Below are 21,082 nucleotides of genomic sequence, written 5' to 3'. Positions count from 1 at the left end.
CTATCTATGTACTTGTCTTCTTTTCTGTGTCCCAAAAACAATCATTTAGACAAGCTCGAGGGTTAATCTAAGAGCTATTACCTCTTACAATCCCCACCCCACGCCTACACAATTATTAGTTTTTCTTTTTTGTTTAAAATAATGTGTAATATCTAAGAAATGAATGGATATAAGATCACATATCAACTGCTTTCATGAAGTCTAGCACAAAATTGGCTATTTTACTTTATAAACAAACAACAACCTACACCTCAACTGACCTACTCCTTTGTTAAAGACCTTTAATAGATTGATATTACAATTTGTAGCCAATACTTACATAAAAAAAACATGAGTTTTAAAATGTTTTCTCTTGGTAGAAGGCATGGCAGCATGAGTTCCTTTTTATTCTTACTTTAAGCTAAGGAATTAATGAAATGAACATAGGAGCCAAGAATCTAAGATTTAAAATCACCATGCCTTCAATAGTAAAATAGCACTATTAACTCTAGTTACACAACACAAAGCTCTGAAAATACTAAACACACTGTCTTATTTCTTAAATAAGAGAAATTAAACATTTCTGTCAAGCAGTAAGAAAAGAAAAAAATCTGAAACAGACATTTAAAACCCGCTGCCATCGAGTCGATTCCAACTCATAGTGACCCTGTAGGACAGAGCAGAACTGCCCCATAGAGTTTCCGACTCATAGCGACCTTATAGGGCAGAGTAGAACTGCCCCAAAGAGTTTCCAAGGAGCGCCTGGTGGATTCAAACTGCTGACCTTTTGGTTAGCAGCCAAAGCACTTAATCACTATGCCACCAGGGTTTAGTGACAGTCAAATACATTGAAAGCTAACAATCTGAACCAATACTCTTGGAGAGAACATGATCATCAAGATCTATAAATACACTTAATGCATTCTAATGCACTAAGCACTGTAATAGCTAACACCAAATATTGCACGTACTATTGGTGCAGTGGTTGCGAGTTCGTCTGTTAACCAAAAAGGCTGGAAGTTCGAATCTACCACCGCTCCTTGGAAACCCTATGGAGTTCTACTCTGTCCTCTAGGGTTGCTGTAGGCCGGAATCAACTTGACGGCAATGAGTTTTCTTATTTTATTGCCAGATACTGTTCTAAGGGCTTTACCTAAAGTAATCATGTAAGCCACACTATGTACTATTATCATCTCCACTTGATAGCTTAAGAATTTTAAGTTCCCAAACCAAACAGTTTTTCAAGGAAAGAGGGGTTAAGTAGCATGCCCAAGGCCTCCAAGTTAGTAAGGAGCAGAGGTGGCATTTGAACTTATCCAGTTTGGCTCCAGAGTCCAGCTCCTAACTGTATCCTGTCATAGTTCCTCTCTTACACAACATTATAAGAAAAAAAAAATGTGGAATGTTTACTAATACTAGCCAACGAAACTGTAGCTTTCAATACTTAAACATTTTATGATAATTAAAAAAAAAAACCCTTTTTATTGAAAAATAAAACACAGATGCCAAAAAATCCTAAGGGAACATATAACTTAGTGAGTTTTTACAAAGCAAATATTCAAATAACCAGTATTCAGATAAAAATTTGATAATTCCTGGTTATGATAATTTTTAAGATAATGCCACTAGAGGAAAAAAACCCTAAAATTTATAGTTGTCTTTAACAAATATTCTAATTATACATAACACATAACAAGATCAGGTAACAAATATACTATAATCTCTCTCTTAAACCTCACAATTCTTAGACCTGTGATTTCTACATCAATGGCAGATACAATGGGAGAATTCTTCTCCCTGAATTCCTGAACCATATTCTCCCTCTCAGAGCCCTGGTGGGCACAGTGGTTAAGAGCTTGGTTCCTAACCAAAAAAGTTTGGCAGTTTGAATCCACCAGGTGCTCCCTGGAAACCCTATGGGGCAGTTTTACTCTGTGCTACAGAGTCACTATGAGTCGAAATCAACTCGACAGCAACAGGTTTGGTTTGGTTTGTATTCTCCCTCTATCTGAAGAATTCAGAAAAATAAGCCAATACCTTTCAAACTCACAGCTGCTAAGGAACGGGTCAATCACTCTCCTTTTTTTGGAAATTTAAATGCGAGCCATGGTAAGTTTTACCTCAAGTTAATGTGTTTACTTATTTCCATAGGGTACAAGCAAGTACTTGGGGTGATAAACACAGTCATCAATTATAATCATATACATATATAACAATCTAATCATTACTTGTGCCAAATAACAGAGCAGACAATATAAGGTGCACGTGTGCACGCACACACAATCTATAGCTCTCTATAAGGAAATCTCACAGTACTAGTAAAAAAAAAAATACATGAATAAATCATATTGTTATACTGTTGAATTTCACGTAGAAAAGAGCTGCTGGAGAAGATGCTGTTCCTAAGGAGCCTTTCTCGCAGGATGAGAAAACAGAAATATTAACTTGCTCTGTCTCTATGGGACTTTACAGATTGTAATGCATTTTCAAATCTCCTGACACTCCTATGTCACAAAATCTACATTCTTTAAAAAGGTATATTTAGTTTTATTAAGGACCTACTGTGCTGTGGGATCTCAAGGCAGAAGACATAGCCTAATAATAAAAGCAAAGTTACTGGCAGTAGTAGTATTGACTGATGCAGACTGGAGCATAAAACACAAGGTAGGATGACTGAAATGGGAAATATGTTGTAACATATATTTTACCACCCACACATAAGGTCGAATGCTACAGGAAATGAAGTTGGAGTGTCAAGGAGAAGGCAAGCTTTGAGAGGCCTTGTGTGACATGTCAAGGGCTGATATTCTGTCCTCTGAATGACAGGAAACCAGTGGTGAATTTTAAGCAGAGGAATGGCATTTTTAGATTCACATTTTAAAAAGATTACTAAAACAAGATGCATGGAAGATGGATCTTAAAAGGGCAAGACTGGAGGCAAGGAGATGGTAATAAAGATGGATGAAAATGGCCTGATTCAAGAAATGTCTGAAAGTTAAATCAGCAGAAGATAAAGCAGAGGAAAAGGTCTAAAACCATTTGTAGATTGTTAGCTTGGACAACTGGGTATGTGAGAAGGTGGACAGGTCTAAGCAAGTATGTAGAGATGTCAAGCACAGGGGGACTAGGGATAAAGCTCTGGAATAATCAACTTATTGGTGGCAGTTAAAGCCATGAGAGTAAATGTAATTGCCCAGAAAGGTACATGCATGGAGCTAGCTCTGTATGTTCATTTTTAAAGGGCAGATAAAAGAAATACAGCCCATGAAGAGCACCAAGAAGAAACTGTCAAGCAGGTAGGTGGGCAAGGTAAGAATGGTGTGTGGAAAATAAAAAAATAAAAAGGAAGCGCATTCAACAATCTCAAAGGCAACAGAAAAGTACTAGAAGGACTGGGAAGCATCTTTTGGATTTGGTAAAATAAAGGTCAACAATAGCCTTGTCAGAGAACAGACAAGGTCAGGTTGCATGGGGTTGTGGAAAAAATGAAAAGCAAAAGAAGTTTCAGTAGACTCTTTAGAAGCTTGGGTGTGAAGGGAGATATTTTTCAGTGGGAGAGACTTCAGCATGTTTAGAATGAAGAAGCTAAGAGAAAGGAATAGGTTAAAGATACAGTAAAGTGAGAACAAAACTGATAAGAGCATGGTCTGGGAAGAGATGGAAGAAAATGAGAATGCGATTAACAAGAGAAGGTAGAGCTGGCCTTGAAGAGGCAGGATGGATTTAAAAAAAAAACAAAAAACAAAACCTACCGCCATCGAGTAGATTCCTACTCATAGTCACACTATAGGAAGGAGCAGAACTGCCTTGTAGGATTTCCAAGAAGTAGCTGGTGGATTCAAACTGCCAACCCTTTGGTTAGCAGCCGAATGCTTAACCGATGCACCACCAGGGCCCCAGGATAGATTAAAAAAAAAAAAACCCATTGCGATTGAGTCAATTCCAACTCATAACAACCGTGTAGAACAGAGCAGAACTGCCCCATATCGTTTCCAAGGAGTGCCTGGTGGATTCGAACTGCTGACCTTTTGGTTAGCTGCCGTAGTTCTTAAATACTATGCCACCACGGTTTACAAATCGATATAGTGGTGTATAAATATGTTAGATTTGGGAGTAGTGGGGAGCAGAGAGATGTTAAGAGAATTCATAGCTACACTGTCTTAGTTTCAGAGATAAAGTAGAAGATCAGATCAATGCCTGAAAGTAAGAGGGGGATGGGTTCAGAACGGTGAACCTTTGGAATAATTACGAGATGAGTAAGAAAGAGAGCCTTATTAGAAGGCAAACAAAAGAATTCAGAAAAAGTGATGAGCACCATGTGGACTAGACATTATGGAAAATCAATGTGAAAGTATATTAAGATATCAACAGTTAAACGGGCAGAGGAACAAAACAATAAGTCAAAAAAGGAAACACAACTAGTAAGTACAAATTAAAACAAGCAAATTTTTGTACTTCTAAATAATCAAAATGATAATACTCAAATACTCATGCTAGCCCTAATGATGGCAGGTAGTACTTTCAAGAAACGTAGAGTGGAAGACACGAAGACATATACAGAGACTTTCAATACAACAGAGTGAGGAAAAGGAGAGAGACATATGCATGGAGTACAACTAGGGCAAGAGAAGGGCCACTGGGAGTAAAGGAAAAGATGGTGTTCAGGGTTACATTCCTAGTACATAGAATAATACCTGGCATATGGTAGCTGCTGACTCAAAATTTTTTGAATTGATGAATGGTAAAATGTGCATCATATAGGAGGCAGTTTTATGTAACAGAAAATGATATGGAACAAAAAGACTTAGGCCAGAAGTTGGGCTTTCCCACATATTAGTAGTGCTACACTGGTGCTTCTTCTTAAGCAGCCTCAGTTTCTTTTCTGTAAAACAGAGGTCCAACAAACTACCGTTCAGAGTTGCTATGACAAATAAGACACCAAGCAAGCTGCACAAAAGAACCTAAGCAATGACTCAAAGCAGGGGGCTGAGCTGACTGTGACAGAATACCTAAATGACCACCACATTACTTTAGGGATCGGGTTACGGAGTGACTGGTTAGGTATCCCTTTCCCCCTGCTGCTTTAACAGGATCCCTTTTGAACCATCACACTAGATTCAAGAAAACAACATTCCAAGACTAAGGACAAAAATCCTAGGTCCTCTACCACCATGTAATGACAAATGTGAAGATAAGTAACAAAAGAAAGATAAACTGACTGTTATGACGGCTACATTCTTAATATGCACAGAAAATAAAACCAGAGGTAAATGCAGAAAAACTGCAAAAGAACTGAGTTAGAATGTTGGGTTTTTTTGTTTCTTTTCTGCTTCTCTCCAAAAATTAGTTTGATTATATTTGGTAATTTAACAAGTAATTTTTAAAATTGGACCTGATAATACATAAAGTAAATTGCTACACTAAATAATTACAGACTCCAAACCCATCTGTTTAGAATTAAGAGTCTAGTAATAATACAATTTTGATCACTTATTATTTGCCAGGTCCTGTTTACATGCTTTTATATACTATTAAATCCTTAATTCTCACAATTCTATCAGCTAAGCAATAATAGTATCCCCATCTCGCAGATGATGAAAGTGGGGCTCAGAGTTGTTAAATAACTTGCCCAGGGTCACACAACTAGGAAGTGGCAGAGCTTGGGGTTCTCCTTTGTAGCTAGTTTCAGTGCCAGCACTCATGAGCACCACAGAAAAGCAGGTCATCTGGAATGCCCTGGCTTAGATGTCACTGTCATGGTATCCAATTTAGGGGCAAGCATTACCTCTCAGTGAATGTAAACATGCTCTGACGTCAAGCATCTTTACACGCTCTGTCATTATAACTGACGTAAGCTGTTGTGACAAGACTTACTCAGTATGTGTAAGAGAGCTTCTCTAGCACACTATCATGTACCTCCTTCTGTGATCACCCAAGAGGCTTGACCGCATCCCTGCTAACATACGGAACTGAGAGCTGACACTCTCTCAACTTTAAAATGGACTGCTACATATGTAACTGAAATCATAGGAATTTTCATTCCAGAAAATAATCTACGAGATGGATCACATGTCCCTATTCTTATCATAAATATTCAGAGACCTCGCCCATAAACCATAAAAATTTCTTAAATCTACTTCAGTAAATGTTAAAAAAGGTTTCCTTGGACCACAAAATATAAATGTGCATGACAAAGTAAACAGATGCCAAAGTTCTCATGAAGCCACATAAGAAAAATCTTTAGCACTCCCCTCTCCCATCTTGGCCAATACCCAAAGCTTCAGAAAGTCTAATTCTTCTGTTAGTTATTTACAAAATATTCTTACTTTAACATACATCTCTAAAAGGAAGAAAAACATGTAGAAATCCCTTGTAATTTTTATCCTACCTAATATTACTTGATTTCAGATGCTCCTCTGATTTCAAGTTTCCGGTCCTCATCTGGGACTTAAATGAAACGTTTTCTCCCACAATGACTATCTGCAAGAACATCCAATTTCTCATAAGGTAGAATGGTTTAAGACATTCTAGATAGAGGAGAGGAGGAAAATATGAGTTAACCCACAATAACAGAATTCCCTTGAAGAAAATCACATTATTTTCTCTTGATTTGAAATTAATGTGAAAGACAAGGAAAAATAGCAAAGTCTTTTTTCCTTTCTGTATTTTGTTTCTTAGAATACACACTTTAACTTGTTTCATTTATTTCCAACAGATTCTAGTTTTAGACCAAAATGTTATCCTACGTCCCTCACTGTCTGAAAGCTGGGTGATCTCTACAGGACCAACACCCATTACTCAGTGAAGCTCTTACAGTACCAGGTGAGAATGCCCTGGAGAACACAGTAGCAGATGGTTTGTTTAAACTGGACTGCTTACTGAAGGGAAAAAACATGTAAACCAATCAAACCACAATTATAGGTGGTGTGAATAACGCTTAAATTCTAAGATGAGCTGAAAATGGCAGATTTTTAGATCTTCCATCATTCACTGACCAAATATTCGGACATTTTTATTATTTTTTTTTTATGTGTTAGAGTAGAGTCCTGATGGTCCAGTGGTTAAGAGTTTGGCTGTTAACCAAAAAGGCTGGCAGTTCAAATCCACCAGCTGCTCCTTGGAAACTCTATGGGGTAGTTTTACTATGTCCTACAGGGTCTCTGTAAGCCGGAATCAACTCGACAGCAACGGGTTTGGTTTTGGTTATAGATTCAAAGTCTAATGTAGAGAAAGACCAAAGAAGGAGGAGGCAGTATAGCGCAGGAGTTAAAAAGCTGGGCTTGGGAGTCACACTGTCTATATTCAGTGGTTTGCCAGGGAGTAAATCAGGCCCCCCACAAAACAGTACAATTAACTGAGGATATCAATCGAACTCAAAGGTGTAGACAAAATAAGTGATTGGCTATTGGTAATTCCTTTACACATACTTTATTACGTGCCAGATTCTATGCTAAATTCTCTATATGCATAATCTCATAGAATGAGAGTACAGTAGTGAAGTGTCTTATATTCAGGCTGCCTAGGTTCAGACCAAGCTCTGCCACTTACTGGGTAATCTTAGGTAAATTACTTCTCTATGCCCCAGTGTTGTTAGAAGAGGGAGATAATAACAGCACCTACCTCACTGAGATGTTCTGAGGATTAAATGAAGTAAGAGAAGTGAAGCACTTAGGATTGTTCCTTAGTAAACACGCCCTCAAAAAATGTTAGCTATTACATTGTCATTACCATAATTATAGTTATTCTTATTACTCCTACCAACAATCCTAAGAGGTAAATGCTATCATTATCCCTATTCTATAAATTAGAAAATTGAAGCTAAGAATTCATACTAATCAATTCTAGAACACAAAGTTTTTCATAATTTTTAACAATAAAACACCAGTCTTAAGAGAAATTTCAAACAGGCAGCAGACCCATGTGGACTTTGCTCTCTTACTTCGAAAGCATTAGTATTCAAACTCCTGTGACTTCAGCTGTACTTTTGTGGAAAAGATTGAGGGAAAATACTCTATGATAAAACCCAAGATCCTTAGCATAAAAAAAATAGCATACAATATCCCATGGCTCCTCAATTTATGCTTTATGATTCAATAACGCTAAATTCCTTTTAGTTCCTTGCTATTTTGGCCCTTAGTATCTTTATTCATGTTCTTTTATTCAGTGTGGAATGCTTGCCCTCCTTCCATGTCTAACTCCTTGTATTCTGAAACTCAGCAACTCGTATAACATAAGCTTGGCTTGGCTAAGCACTCCCAGTGCATCTTAAAGGCACTTCTATGACAGCACTCCTAACACTAAACTGAAGTTACTTGTTCACATGTCTTGTCCACAAGTGAGAAAAAGTAAGTAATCCTGGGGAAATGAAATCAGAGCAACTTATATCTGTGTTTCATACTTAGGGGTCCAGAGACATTCCCACCCTTCCCAGGTCTCCTAAAGTTTTAAGATGTCTTACAGTGGTGGGGGAGGGGGCTCTCTTGCCAGCATACAGACCAAAGCTGAACCAGTATTCATCTGTCTGTCCCTCAAATCTAGCAATCTTTACTAGGTGTCCACTACATATGCCAAATGATGTGCTGGCATTTGGAACAAGACGAATTATAGTCTCCTTTTAAAATGGTCTCACTCTATGGATACAACAGACTGACAAAAAAAACAGAAAGTCTTTAAAATTCAAAGGAGAGGAGAGGGGACCTGGAGATATTTCCCAGTTGGGGGAAAAAAAATCGCCCAGGCTTATGGATTCATTTATACCCCTGGGTTCTAAAAAACCATGAACCTTGTACTCTCTGTAAATACCACTCACTGGTCACATGCCAAAATCCTCTTTCTAACTGAGCCTTAATCAGCATTGGCCCTTAACACAGGACTTCAACAAAAGGAGAAAAAAGGGAACCTCCTCTAGACTGATGATCTCATAAGGAACAAAATTTAGAAAGGTGGTATAGTGTAAAAGTGTATGGTTAAACGAGAAGCCTGTACTGAGAACTGCCTGAGTTCTATCTTTGATCTTCCCTCCCCTGACTAGCTATCTGCGACCTTGAGCAATCACTTAACTTAAATTTTTCTTCTCGGTCAGTTGAGGTTTGATCATAATGCCTACCTCTTAAAATAGTCCCTGAAACACAGTAAAGACCAATAACAGTTATTACTGCTATTCACAACAATGTTTACATCTACCTTTTTCTCCTCTATTTTATACCCCAATTCCTATTTCTGGTCCTGTTAGACTACAATATCCTCTTCTTTATCATACTGCCCCCAAATTATTAATTCCACATGTTTTTGACAAAACTAACTCTCCTACACAGCCACCACAAAATATATTTTCTTTCTGAGTTCCAAAGACAGTCTCTGCATCAGCCCCAATGTTCCTACCCTGACTACAGAATACTTTTTGCTCCAGGCAGTAACTTTAATCTACCTAAAACCAGTGCCTGCTTTCTTGGCAAAAAAAGAAAAAGAAAAAACCTGTCACCATCAAGTCGATTCCAAATCAAAGCGACCCAGTAGAACTGCCCCAGAGAGTTCCCAAGGAGCGCCTGGCAGATGTGAACTGCCGACCTTTTTAGTCAGCATCTGTAACCACTACACCACCAGGATTTCCGGCTTTCTTGGCACTGATTTCTAATCCCTACAATATAAATTTCAGTGTTAAACTTCCTTTCGTACTTAATTCCAGCCCTGTTAGGTTAAACTACCTTTTTTGTTTGCAAGGAAGATAAAGCAGATGAGATGTACAAACGGAGATAAATAAGGTATTATTACAATTTCTTCTTAAAATTTCTTAATACCTACTCTTTAATTACAGTGATCTACACACACAACCCCAACAGTCCAATGCCCAAAAGACAGAGCAGAAGATAAAAGCAAAGCATATAGAGAGCATCCATGTCCTGGTTGAAGTAACTGAGGGAAGAAACAACTAATTTTACATGACAAATAAATATATAACAACAACAAAAAAAATTACTCTTCCAATTAAATGTAACTAATTTCCAATTTGCAATAAATATCAATCAACTCATATTTAAAGAAGACGTTTAGGAGTTAGTATTTCTTCTTATAAAACTCAGTTTAAAAAATTCTCATGAGGGGGCAGGTGAGCAGGATTTAACCTGATGAAATGTACTTTTTTTTCCTTTACTACCATATATGCATGATACAGAAAAGAGAATTTTGAAATTTATCATTTGGCACCAGCAGTTTGAGAAATCTAAAATTAAAGGTTAAAAATGGAGGTGTTAAAAATCACAAAGAAATCAAAAGGGCTTTGGAATATCCAAAATTTATCATTATTTCTTTTTCAGTTCTGTTGGAATAGGACATTGACAAAAATACCATTTTCTCTGACTCATGGAGAATGTGCTTTAGATAAATCTTAAAAACTCCTCAAATTAACCCCATTGCCATCAAGTCGATCCCAACTCATAGTGACCCTATGGGACAGAGCAGAACTGCCCCATAGGGTTTCCAAGGAGTGCCTGGTAGATTCCAACTGCTGACCTTTTGGTTAGCAGCCTAACTCTGAACAACTATGCCAACAGGGTTTTCAGCTCCCCAAATTATACCTTGTTTATTCGTTGTGATAACAAATTGATTCTCTATAAACAAATTTTTGTTCAGAAATCTTTATGTGCAAAATCTGAACATCACCTCAAGGATAAAAATGTTATTATCTGCCCAACATAACTTTCAGGACCATTTCAATTAGCAATATACAAAAAACTCGTTCACATACAGGCATACCTCAGAGATATTGCGAGCTCAGTTCCATACCACCATAATATAGTGAATATTGCAATAAAGTAAGTCACACAAATTTTTTTTGGTTTCCCAGTGCATATGAAAGTTATGTTTATACTATACTGTAGTCTATTAAGTTTGCCACAACACTATGTCTAAAATAACAATGTTACTGCCAGGCGCCATCAAAGCAGTTCCAACTAATAGCAACCCTACAGCGACCTTAATTAAAAAATACTTCATTGCTAAAAAATGATAACCATCATCTGAGCCTTAAGTGAGTTGTAATCTTTTTGCTCGTGGTAGGTGTTGCCTCGACGTTGATGGCTGCTGGCTGGTAAGGTGGTGGTTGCTAAAGGTTGGGGTGGCCGTGGCAGTGTCTTAAGACAACAATGAAGCTTGCCACATCGGTTTCACGAAAGATTTATCTGTAGCATACAATGCTCTTTGGTAACATTTTACCTACAGCAGAACTTCTTTCAAAATTGGAATTAAACCTCTCAAACCCTGCCACTGCTTTATCAACTAAGCTTACGTAATATTCTAAATGCTTTGCTGTCATTTCAACAATGTTCACAGCATCTTCACCAGGAACAGATTCCATCCAAGAAACCACTTTCTTTTACTCATCCATAAGAAGCACTCCTCATCTGCTAAAGTTTTATCAGGACAGCGCAGCAATTCAGTCACATCTTCAGGTCCCACGTCTAATTCTAGTTCTCTTGCTATTTCTACCACATCTGCAGTTACTTCCTCCATTGAAATCTTGAAACCCCTCAAAGTCATCCACTAGGGTTGGAATCAACTTCTTCTGAACTCCTGTTAATGTTGATATTTTGAACTCCTCCCATGAATCACAAATGTCCTTAATGGCATCTAGAATAGTGAATCCTTTCCAGAATGTTTTCAAGTTACTTTGCCCAGGTTCATCAGAGGAATCACCATCTACGGCAGCTATAGCCTTACAAAACGTATTTCTTAAATAATAAGAATTGGAAGTTGAAATTACTCCTTGATCCATGGGCTACAGAATGGATGCTCTGTTAGCAGGCATGAAAACAACATTAATATCCTTGCACATCTCTGTAAGAGCTCTCGGGTGATCAAGTGCATCGTCAACGAGCAGTAATATTTTAAAAGGAATCCTTTTTTTCTGTGCAGTAGGTCTCAATAGTGGGCTTAAAATATTCAGTAAATCATGCTGTAAACAGATGTGTTGTCATCCAGATTTTGTTGTTCCATTTCTAGAGCACAAGCAGAGTAGATTTAGCATAATTCTTAAGGGCCCTCGGATTTTTAGAATGGTAAATGAGCACTGACTTCAACGTGAAGTCACCAGCTGCATTAGCCCCTAACCAGAGAGTCGATCTGCCCTCTGAAGCTTCGAGCCCGGCCCTGACCTCTGCTCTCTAGCTGTGGAAGCCCTAGACGGCATCGTCTTCCAACACAAGGCCATTCCGTCTGTGGCGAAAATCCACTGCTCAGCATAGCCCCTTTATGAACTACCGTAGCGAGACCATCTGGGTAGCTTCCCGCAGCCACTACATCGGCGCTTGCTGCCTCACCTTGTGCTTTTGTGTTATAGAGATGGTTTTATTTCCTTAAATCTTATGAACCAACCTCTGCTAGCTTCAGACTTTTCTTCTGCAGCGTCCTCACCTATGCCAGCCTTCACAGAGTTGAAGCGTTAACGGCCTTGCTCTGGATTAGGCTTTGGCTTAAGGGAATGCTGTGGCTGGCTTGATCTTCTATCCAGACCACTAAAACTTTCTCCACATCAGCAATAAGGCTGTTTCACTTCCTTGTCATTCGTGTGCCCACTGGAGCAGCACCTGTAATTTTCTTCAAGACCTTTTCCTTTGCCTTCACAACTTGGCTAACTGTTTGGCGCAAGAGGCCTAGTTTTCAGCTTTTGACATGCCTTCCTCACCAAGCTTAATCATTTCTAGCTTTTGATTTAAAGTGAGAGACTTGAGACGCTTCCTTTCACTTGAACACTTAGCGGCCATTCTAGGGTTATTAAGTGGCCTAACTTCAACACTGTTGTGTCTCTGGGAATAGGGAGGCCCTGGAAAGGGAGATGGGGGAACGGCAGTCGGTGGAGCAGTCAGAACACACACGACATTTATTAAGTTCACCATCTTATATGGGCATGATTCGTGGTGCCTCACAACGATTACAATAGTAACATCAACGATTACCGATTTCAGATCATCAAAACAGATATAATGATAATGAAAAGGTTTGAAATATTGTGAGAATTACCAAAACGTGACACAGAGACACGAAGTGAGCACATGCTGTTGGAAAAATGGCACTGATAAGACTTGCTCCACAGAGGGTTGCCACAAATCTTCCTTAAAAAAAAAAACAGAATATTTGCAAAACACAATAAAGCAAGGTATGCCTGTAATGTAAACACCATATAAATTAGAGAAAAACAAAGCATAACTTCCTGATCTGGAGCAGGGGATAATATAGGAGATGGACAAGTTAAATAACTCAGACAGCTAGCCATTATATTTAAGATACTATCTAGTTTAATGAAAAAATTCTGTAAATCATTAATGGTACATACAGTATATTTTCTACTTCTAGGAAGTCACTGAAATTAAAAAGTAAATAAAAGCTACACAACAGTCAAATCTGACTCCTTTCCATCAAATCATTGTTTAATTTAGCCCATACTTCCAGAAATCAGTTATATCTAGTTGGGCTCCTTTTTTCTTGATTATTTCCCTGTATGTCTAAAGAAAGGTATGCTATATTATAATAAAATAATTTAATAAATTAAACCTTGATACAGATCATATAAGGCCGGCAGAAGATTGTTTTATTAATGGCCCCCAATGAATCATGTTATCTCCTGGTTTCCATACCCTTGCAAATTCTTTTCTCACATTGACTCTGGAGTTGGCCATATGACTAGCTTTAACCAACTGGACTTCAGTAAATGTGTCACAAGCAGAGGCTTGATAAGCACTTGCCCATTTGGGATTTCCCTTTTATAAAACCATTACTATGTTAGGAGGCCAAAGACAGCCTCCTGGAGGATGAGAGATCACTTGGAAAAAGAGGTCCAGATTTCCCCATTATCACAGCCATCCCAGCTGAGGCCACGGACATTTGAGTAAGGCTGTCTTAAATCATCCAGTCAAATTAAGCCAGTGGATGACCGCAGCTGCACTTCTGGCAGGACCTGCTAGGCTGTGCTTCTGCTAAGTCACACATGAATATGATTACAGTCATTCAGTGGCTCAACTTGACCTGGATGTCTGAGAGATGGGGAAACCTTTGGAGAAACTGAGCAAAAATATCACATTATCTAATACAGATTTTATACACGTTCAGCCTGGCTGCTATGCTGAGATTTGACTGGCTTGAATTCATATGGCGGCAGTGGAGGTTTTAAAAGGTGCTCAGACTCTGGTCAATAGCGTTGTCGATGGATTGAATGCTGAGTGAAAAAAGAGAAGAAATCAAAGATGATTTCAAGGTTTTCAGCCTAAACAACTGGAATAGTGGAAAGAATACAGAAGTAGGTTTGGGGGAAAAATCCACTTGGGAACAACCATGCTTAGCATACAGTGCTATATAAGCCCCTGCTATTATTTTTTATAATGATGATGGTAAGTTTGAGATGATTATTAGACATCCAAGTGGATGTAATCATCAGTTTGTTAAAGAGTCTGAGAATTTAGACTACAGATATCTTACCTGGGAGTCATCAACATATAGAAGACAGGATAGATAGTCAAAGGAGTGCAGATGCACAGAAGTCTGAGAAACTCCAACATTTAGAGGCTAGAGATGAGAAGTAAAAAACAGTAAAGGAGACTGAGAACTAATGGCCAGAGAGGTAAGAAAGAAATCTGCTGAATGTGGTATACTGGAAGCCAAATGAAGGAAGACTGTCAAGAAGGGCAAAATCAAAAAATGCTGCTGACGCATCAAGTAAATGATGCCCGAGAACTGACCACTGGACTTGGTAACGTGGAAAGCTCATTTAGCTTGTCCTGCCCCCATCCTCCACCTTTCTGATAGGACATTTTTCCATTTTTCTTTCTCTTTCCACCTAAAGTAACAAAATCATTAAGAGTGAAAACTGACCCTTTAATCCTGTTCTCTAAGGATTTGATCCTAATACCCTTATACTTCTACAGTTCCTTCCTAACTTGTAGATTCAAGTCTCACCACTAATGAGGACAGTACCATTCCAAATAACTACTGGGTACCTGAGCATGTATATTCATTAAATATTCCCTTCAACACTCATACTTGTATTCCTTATTTCTATTAAAAGTGCTACCACTTCTTCAGGGCCAACCTCGATATAATTATTGACTCTTCATACCTAACTAGTTACTAAAGTCCCATTGATTATACCTGTGTAATATCTCTCTCAGATATTTTCCATATGCTGATTCAGGATTTCACTGTTTCTTACATGGATTTTGGCAAAATTTCCCTATATGGTCTCCATGATTTTACTTGTAGAGTACTCAAATCTATCATACCAAATAATTCTAAACACATGAATTTCTACCTCAGAAACATTAAATTTTCATTATCTATAGATACATCCTGAACTAAGTAGCCTGGCATTCAATATCCCCAATTTAGCTTCCAACCTTGTCTCCTCCTGCCTCCCTCCATGAATTCTGCTCAAGACACTTCTGACTCTACTTGTGCCTTTTTTTTTTTAATTATATTTTTTCTGCCTGGAATATCCTCTAGTCCCCAACAAAATTCTCCCTACTTCATAAAACTTTCCCAGACCTTTCTGCAAAGTCCTCGAACTGTTCAATTTACCCCTCTTATGCAAAAAAAAAAAAAAAAAATTTTTTATGGCATATACTACATCCTAATATGTTATGTCTTCAAATAATCTCTGAAAGCATTAATTTATACTATAGCCCCAACTTCCTGAACAAATATGTTGAATGAATCCAACTTTTAGTTAAGATTTTATTTGTATATTTTAAAAGCATATATTAAATTAAAAAAAAAAACCTGAGGGTGATAAATATGACTTTATAATTTTTTTTTTTAAACAGTCAAAATCCTTTGATGAAACTCTTTATGGTCAATACTACCACTGTCCAGTAGAAATATAACACAAGCCATGTATGTAATTTGAAATTTTCTAGTAGTCACATTAAAAAAGTAAAAAGAAACAGGTGAAGTTAATTATAACAATATATTTTATTTAACCTAGTATATCCAAAATATTATCCTTTCAACAGGTAGTCAGTATAACAGCTATTAAATATTTTAGATTCTTTTTTTCATACTAAGTCATCAAAATCTGGTATGTTTTTTACATTTACAACACCTTCAATTCAGTAACTAAATTTTCACTGGAAATACCTGATCTATATTTAGATCTCCTAAAATTTACTGTTGAAAAGGTAAATTTTACACACCCAATTGTTCCAAACATACCTAAAAGTTTTCCAATAACTCAACCAAGTATAACTTTTTTAAAAATTTAAATTAACTTTAAAATTAGATGAAATTTAAAATTCAGTTCCTTAATCAAAGCAGTTCCATTTTAAGTACTCAATTGCCACATGTGGCTAGTAGCTACTATACTGAACAGTACAGGTATAAACCTTTCATGAGGGGATTACTTATTTCAACAATGTGAGAGAGAAAGCATCACAAGATTTAATTCCTAAAACCAGTAAGATTTTAGGGGAGAAAAAATCTCCAGAGCAACAACCTTGCTTATGATAGAAACATTTACAGAATAATTTACCATTGATTCCTCCAACAAATATTTATTGAAGACCTACCATATTTTAGACACTATTCTACAACTTGAGATAGAACACTACAGAAAGTACACACAGTTCCTGCTGGGTTAGGGCTTGCGGGAGGTAAGAACACAATAAGCAAGTAACCATATAAAATAATCTAGTGTGACCACAGCCTGAACTGACTGAGGATCAGCCTGGGGAAGACTCCCTGGGAAGATTTAGGTTCATCCTTCAGATGGTGAGGCCCCAGCCCAAGCTGTAGGATCTAAGAGGTAGGGGCACGACAGCTGGAGTATGCCGGTAATGAGCTCTCACAGAAAACTACACTTGGCCCTTCCCCAGGTTGTTCTACTTGCCACCCCTTGCCAACTCCTGCAGAAAGATTCTACAAGAACCTGTCCAGACCCAGGCAGAAGACACAGCCTTTGCAGTATCCTACCATTTACTATAGCATGGAGCACCCTAGGTACCTCATGTTGTACTGAATGGAATTAATTAATTCAACTTGTTACACTTGTTTGACCTTTGGTTTCTCTGAGCTTTCCTTGCCCGTATGAAAAGCGAGGGTTAATTATGCTTATTTTGCAGGGTTTGTTTTGTTAACATAATACATGTAAATGGATGTGGTGAACTCTAAAGCATCACATGAAAATGAAAAAATATCAGAGGTTTAAAAAAAAAAAAGAAGAGAGCCTATAATCATTTTCTTTTTACTGGACTGATACTCACACACTAAACATGCAACATGACTGGTATAGGTCTGGGCTGCCCAATGTAGCAGCCACTTGCCACCTGGGCGCTTGAAATGCGGTTACTGTGATGAGGAAATAAATTTCCAATTTTATTTATTTAAATGAATTTAAAAACCACATGTAGCAAGTGGCTACCATACTGGACAGAGCAGCTCTGTATCAATACCACTGTTATTGATAATATACTGGAGTGAGAGGGGAAGACCTCAAAACCTGACCCGCCAACTGTTTTTCTGTCACTATTCAAAAAGCAAAGGTACAGCCGATAGCCATTTTCGGTGAACAGGTAAAGGACGCTGATTGAAAAGCCTTCACATACCAGAGCTGGCTTCCTATCATGTAGGGTCTGAGAAAAATAGCACTGATTTACATTAGGCTACGAGCACAAGAACATGGCTTTCCACGCCTACTCTGGCTGCCACCGGAACAGAAACGTATCTCTTTCACGTGTGTATCCCTGGCACAGAGTTTGTCCAATAAACAGAATCCTCATATTCTCTGTACTTACACGCTCTCTCTGGCTGGCATTCTTTTTTGAAGCCCGGCAGGTGAATTTCCCTTCCTATTTTTAAGGAATCACCCAATTATAAGGCAGAACCTGCTTACCGTTATACGTTTACCAGTTACCCTTGCAGGTAGGGTATAGACAAGGATCTGTGGTGGCACAATGGTTAAGCACTTGGCTCCTAACTGAAAGGTCAGCAGTTCAAATCCACCAGCAGCTCTACAGGAGAAAATACCTAGGGATCTGCTCCCGTAAAAAAATTACAGCCTAGGAAACGCTATGGGGGCAGTTCTATCCTGCTATGAGTTCTAGGGTCACTATGAGTCAGAATCAACTTGACAGTGCACAACAACAACCAGGGTATAGACACATGATTTAGGCTCCATCGATGAGACACACCCACCCCCAAACTTATGTGGGAGGTGATGAGAGAAAGTGGGGACTGTGGTGAGTCCATCCTGAACAGTGGCAGCAACTACATCCAATTTCCAATAGCAGTGGTCCAACATGAGTGCAGTGTCAGGGGCTGAGGCTGCAAGTTATGGATAACATCAAGGACCTACACACAGAAGTGTCTTAACAGGCTGAATTCTAAGGTGTGACTTGAGGCACTGTTCCTGCCTATATAGCTATTGGGCAGGGGGCGGGGAGGGGGCAGAAAATGGCCCCCAAAGAGGTCTACATTCTAACCCCCAGAACCTGTGAATATGTTACCTCACATGGTAAAGGGGGCTTTTCAGATGTGGTTAGGTTGAGGGTCTTGAAATGGGAAGATTATCATGGATTATTTGTGGGCCCAATGTAATCACAAGGATTCTCATAAATGAAAGAGGAAGGCAGGAGAGTCAGAGAAAGACATGTGATAACAGAAGCAAAGGTGGGTGTGACATGATTACTGGCTTTGAAGATGGTAGGAGGCCATGAGCCAAGGATTGCTCAAAGTCTGGAAAGGCCAGAAAATGGATTCTCCCCTAAAGCCTCCAGAAGGAACAACTCTTTGATTTTAGTCCAACAGGACCCATTTTAGGAGCCCAGGTGGAACAGTGGTTAAGCACTCGGCTAACTGAAAGGTTGGTGGTTCGAACCCACCAGCAGCTCCATGGGAGGGAGAAAGATGTGGCAGTCTGCTTCCATCAAGGTTGATGTTGTTGTCCGTTGCTGTCAAGTCGATTCTAATTCACAGCGACCCTGTAAGGACAGAGAAGAACTGCTCCACGGGGTTTCCAAGGAGCGGCTGGTGGATTCAAACTGCCGACCTTTTATCATAGCTCTTAACCACTATGCCATAGCCTTGGAAACACCATGGGCAGTTCTATTCTATCCTATAGTGTCACTATGAGTCGGAATAGACTAGATGGCAACGGTTTTTGGTCTAGGATCTATCTTGGACTGTGACTTTCGGAACTATAACTTAAAACAACTTACCCAGCACCCAGTGTCCTGCTTCTGTAAAGATTACAGCCAAGAAACCCCCCTGGAACAGTCATACTCAGCAACATTCAGTTCTCCTAAATCACAAATCAATAACAAAAACAAAATGCTGCAATTCTGTTCCCATTACAATGGAGAGTAACACCCATTAATTCCGTCTCTACCATTCCTTGAAGATTGAAATGTCTCAATTATTCTGAGAAATTCACGTAATTCAAAATGTTTGCACGGTGTGATTAATCCCATAATATTAACATTTATATATACCCATTGCCATCGAGTTGATTCAAACTCATAGTGAGCCTATAGGACAGAACAGAACTGCCCCATAGAGTTTCCAAGGAGCGGCTGGTGGATTTGAACTGCCCACCTTTCAGTTAGCAGCCAAGCTCTTAGCCACTGTGCCACCAGGGGCTTCCAGTCAACATTTAGTGTCATATTGCTCAAAGGTTGTACCAAAATCATTAAAGAGAAAGCCCTTTCCTCAAACACCAACACAGGAACAAAACAGAATACATACAAAGCAATGTGACCAATTAATGAGGACTGAGAACAAGGGAAACATGAAGTCATCTACCTGAAAAAATTCTAAGATGATTTTAAAAAAGGCTTTCTGGAAGCAGGAACTTTTTAAGGGCAATTGGAAGTCAGATGGAAGGAAGTGAAGACTGTGAGCTAAGTAGAGGAACGTTGTCCCTTTTCTTGAGTTAACCACAGTCTTACTGTCTCAATGTCAAGCGGTCATATGTGTTTATGTAGGAGAATGGTAAATTCAAAGATGTCAGGCCATATATAAATTACTTAACTAATTTATTAGTTAAAAAGTCATGGTGAATCTTCCTTTTGAAGCAGCTTACCACCGAAGTTTGAATTTCACACATGGAAAATTACATTCCTTATTATCAGGTGCTGGCACCTGGACATCTGTGCGTGGTTAAGTAATAATCCTACCAAACCAGTAAGGGAAAAGCAATCCCAATTTTCTCTACAGAAGTTACCCCCAAAAACTGGCAAGGCATTCTCCACCTATCAACCCAGGTGGATCAGAGCTGTTTTCCCCTGTAACAGCTGGTTCTCAGTGTTCCCAAGGGACCTGGGAAATAGCCGGTATTCAAGTAGCAATACTGAAGTCAGAAACTACAGGAAGAAGTGAGAGAGGAGTAGCAAGCCAACTATCAACAGTTCAAAGCAGTCTGAATGAATTTATTTCAAATATAAAAGAAATCTACTTCCCTGCCCTCTCCCTTATTATTCAACGGCAAATAAAAGCATTAGGAAAGTTGAGACTGACAAAAAAAGTTTATTCAGAATACACACACACAACAAAAATAAAACAAAATCTTTAATTCTACACAAGCAAAATATAAAACTATAGAGATGGAGTCAGTATGATGTATGGTTAAAAGCATGGATTCTGGAGCCTGGCTCCTAGGTTCAAACCCAGACTCTGTCACTTTGTGATGACCCTGGGTTCAACGACTCTGCACCTCTGTCTGCTCATCTATAAAACAACAAAAAAGAGTATCTACCTCACAGAGTTGTGAAGATTTCAAGAGTTAATAAACATGCACCACTTGGAACAGTGTCTGGCACAAAATAAAATATAAACAAGTGTTGGCTATTATTAATCATGTCAAAAGAACAAACAAGTAGCCTCTCTCTATGAAGTCATCATACCTCACTGCTACTCTACGTAAGCCTCAGCTGGAACTGAAAAAGCAAAAGGCGTATTAGCATCTTGCCAGATCACAGAAGAGTGGAAAGCTAGCCCAGGACCCATACAGCAGAGGACTACAGCATAATCATCAAGAAGCCCTTCAAACAACAAACAGGTCAAAATGATCATTAAAAATATTATTTACAAAATGATATAACAGAAAATTTTAAATAAAAGATTATTAACT

The 21,082-nt window shown here is 38.6% G+C and overlaps 1 protein-coding gene across 7 annotated transcripts in view; it reads right to left on the bottom strand.

Moving 5' to 3' along the window:
- SMG7 (SMG7 nonsense mediated mRNA decay factor) overlaps positions 1–21,082 on the bottom strand; it is a 96,908-nt gene that overhangs the window by 43,541 nt on the left and 32,285 nt on the right. For 5 of the 7 annotated variants that reach the window (XM_049868089.1, XM_049868092.1, XM_049868094.1 and 2 more), the window contains exons 2-3: positions 12,994–13,085; positions 6,368–6,506 (exon numbers count right to left, since the gene is read on the bottom strand). The exons of 1 other annotated variant lie outside the window; for it this stretch is intronic. In XM_049868089.1, the coding sequence (XP_049724046.1) occupies positions 6,368–6,506; positions 12,994–13,085 (231 nt within the window). The remainder of the gene's footprint in view (positions 1–6,367; positions 6,507–12,993; positions 13,086–21,082) is intronic. One more of the 7 variants, XM_049868091.1, reaches the window with a different exon arrangement.

This window comes from Elephas maximus, chromosome 24, assembly GCF_024166365.1.
Source record: "Elephas maximus indicus isolate mEleMax1 chromosome 24, mEleMax1 primary haplotype, whole genome shotgun sequence".
NCBI classification, from domain to species: domain Eukaryota; kingdom Metazoa; phylum Chordata; class Mammalia; order Proboscidea; family Elephantidae; genus Elephas; species Elephas maximus.
This window is presented reverse-complemented; position numbering and strand designations above follow the sequence as displayed.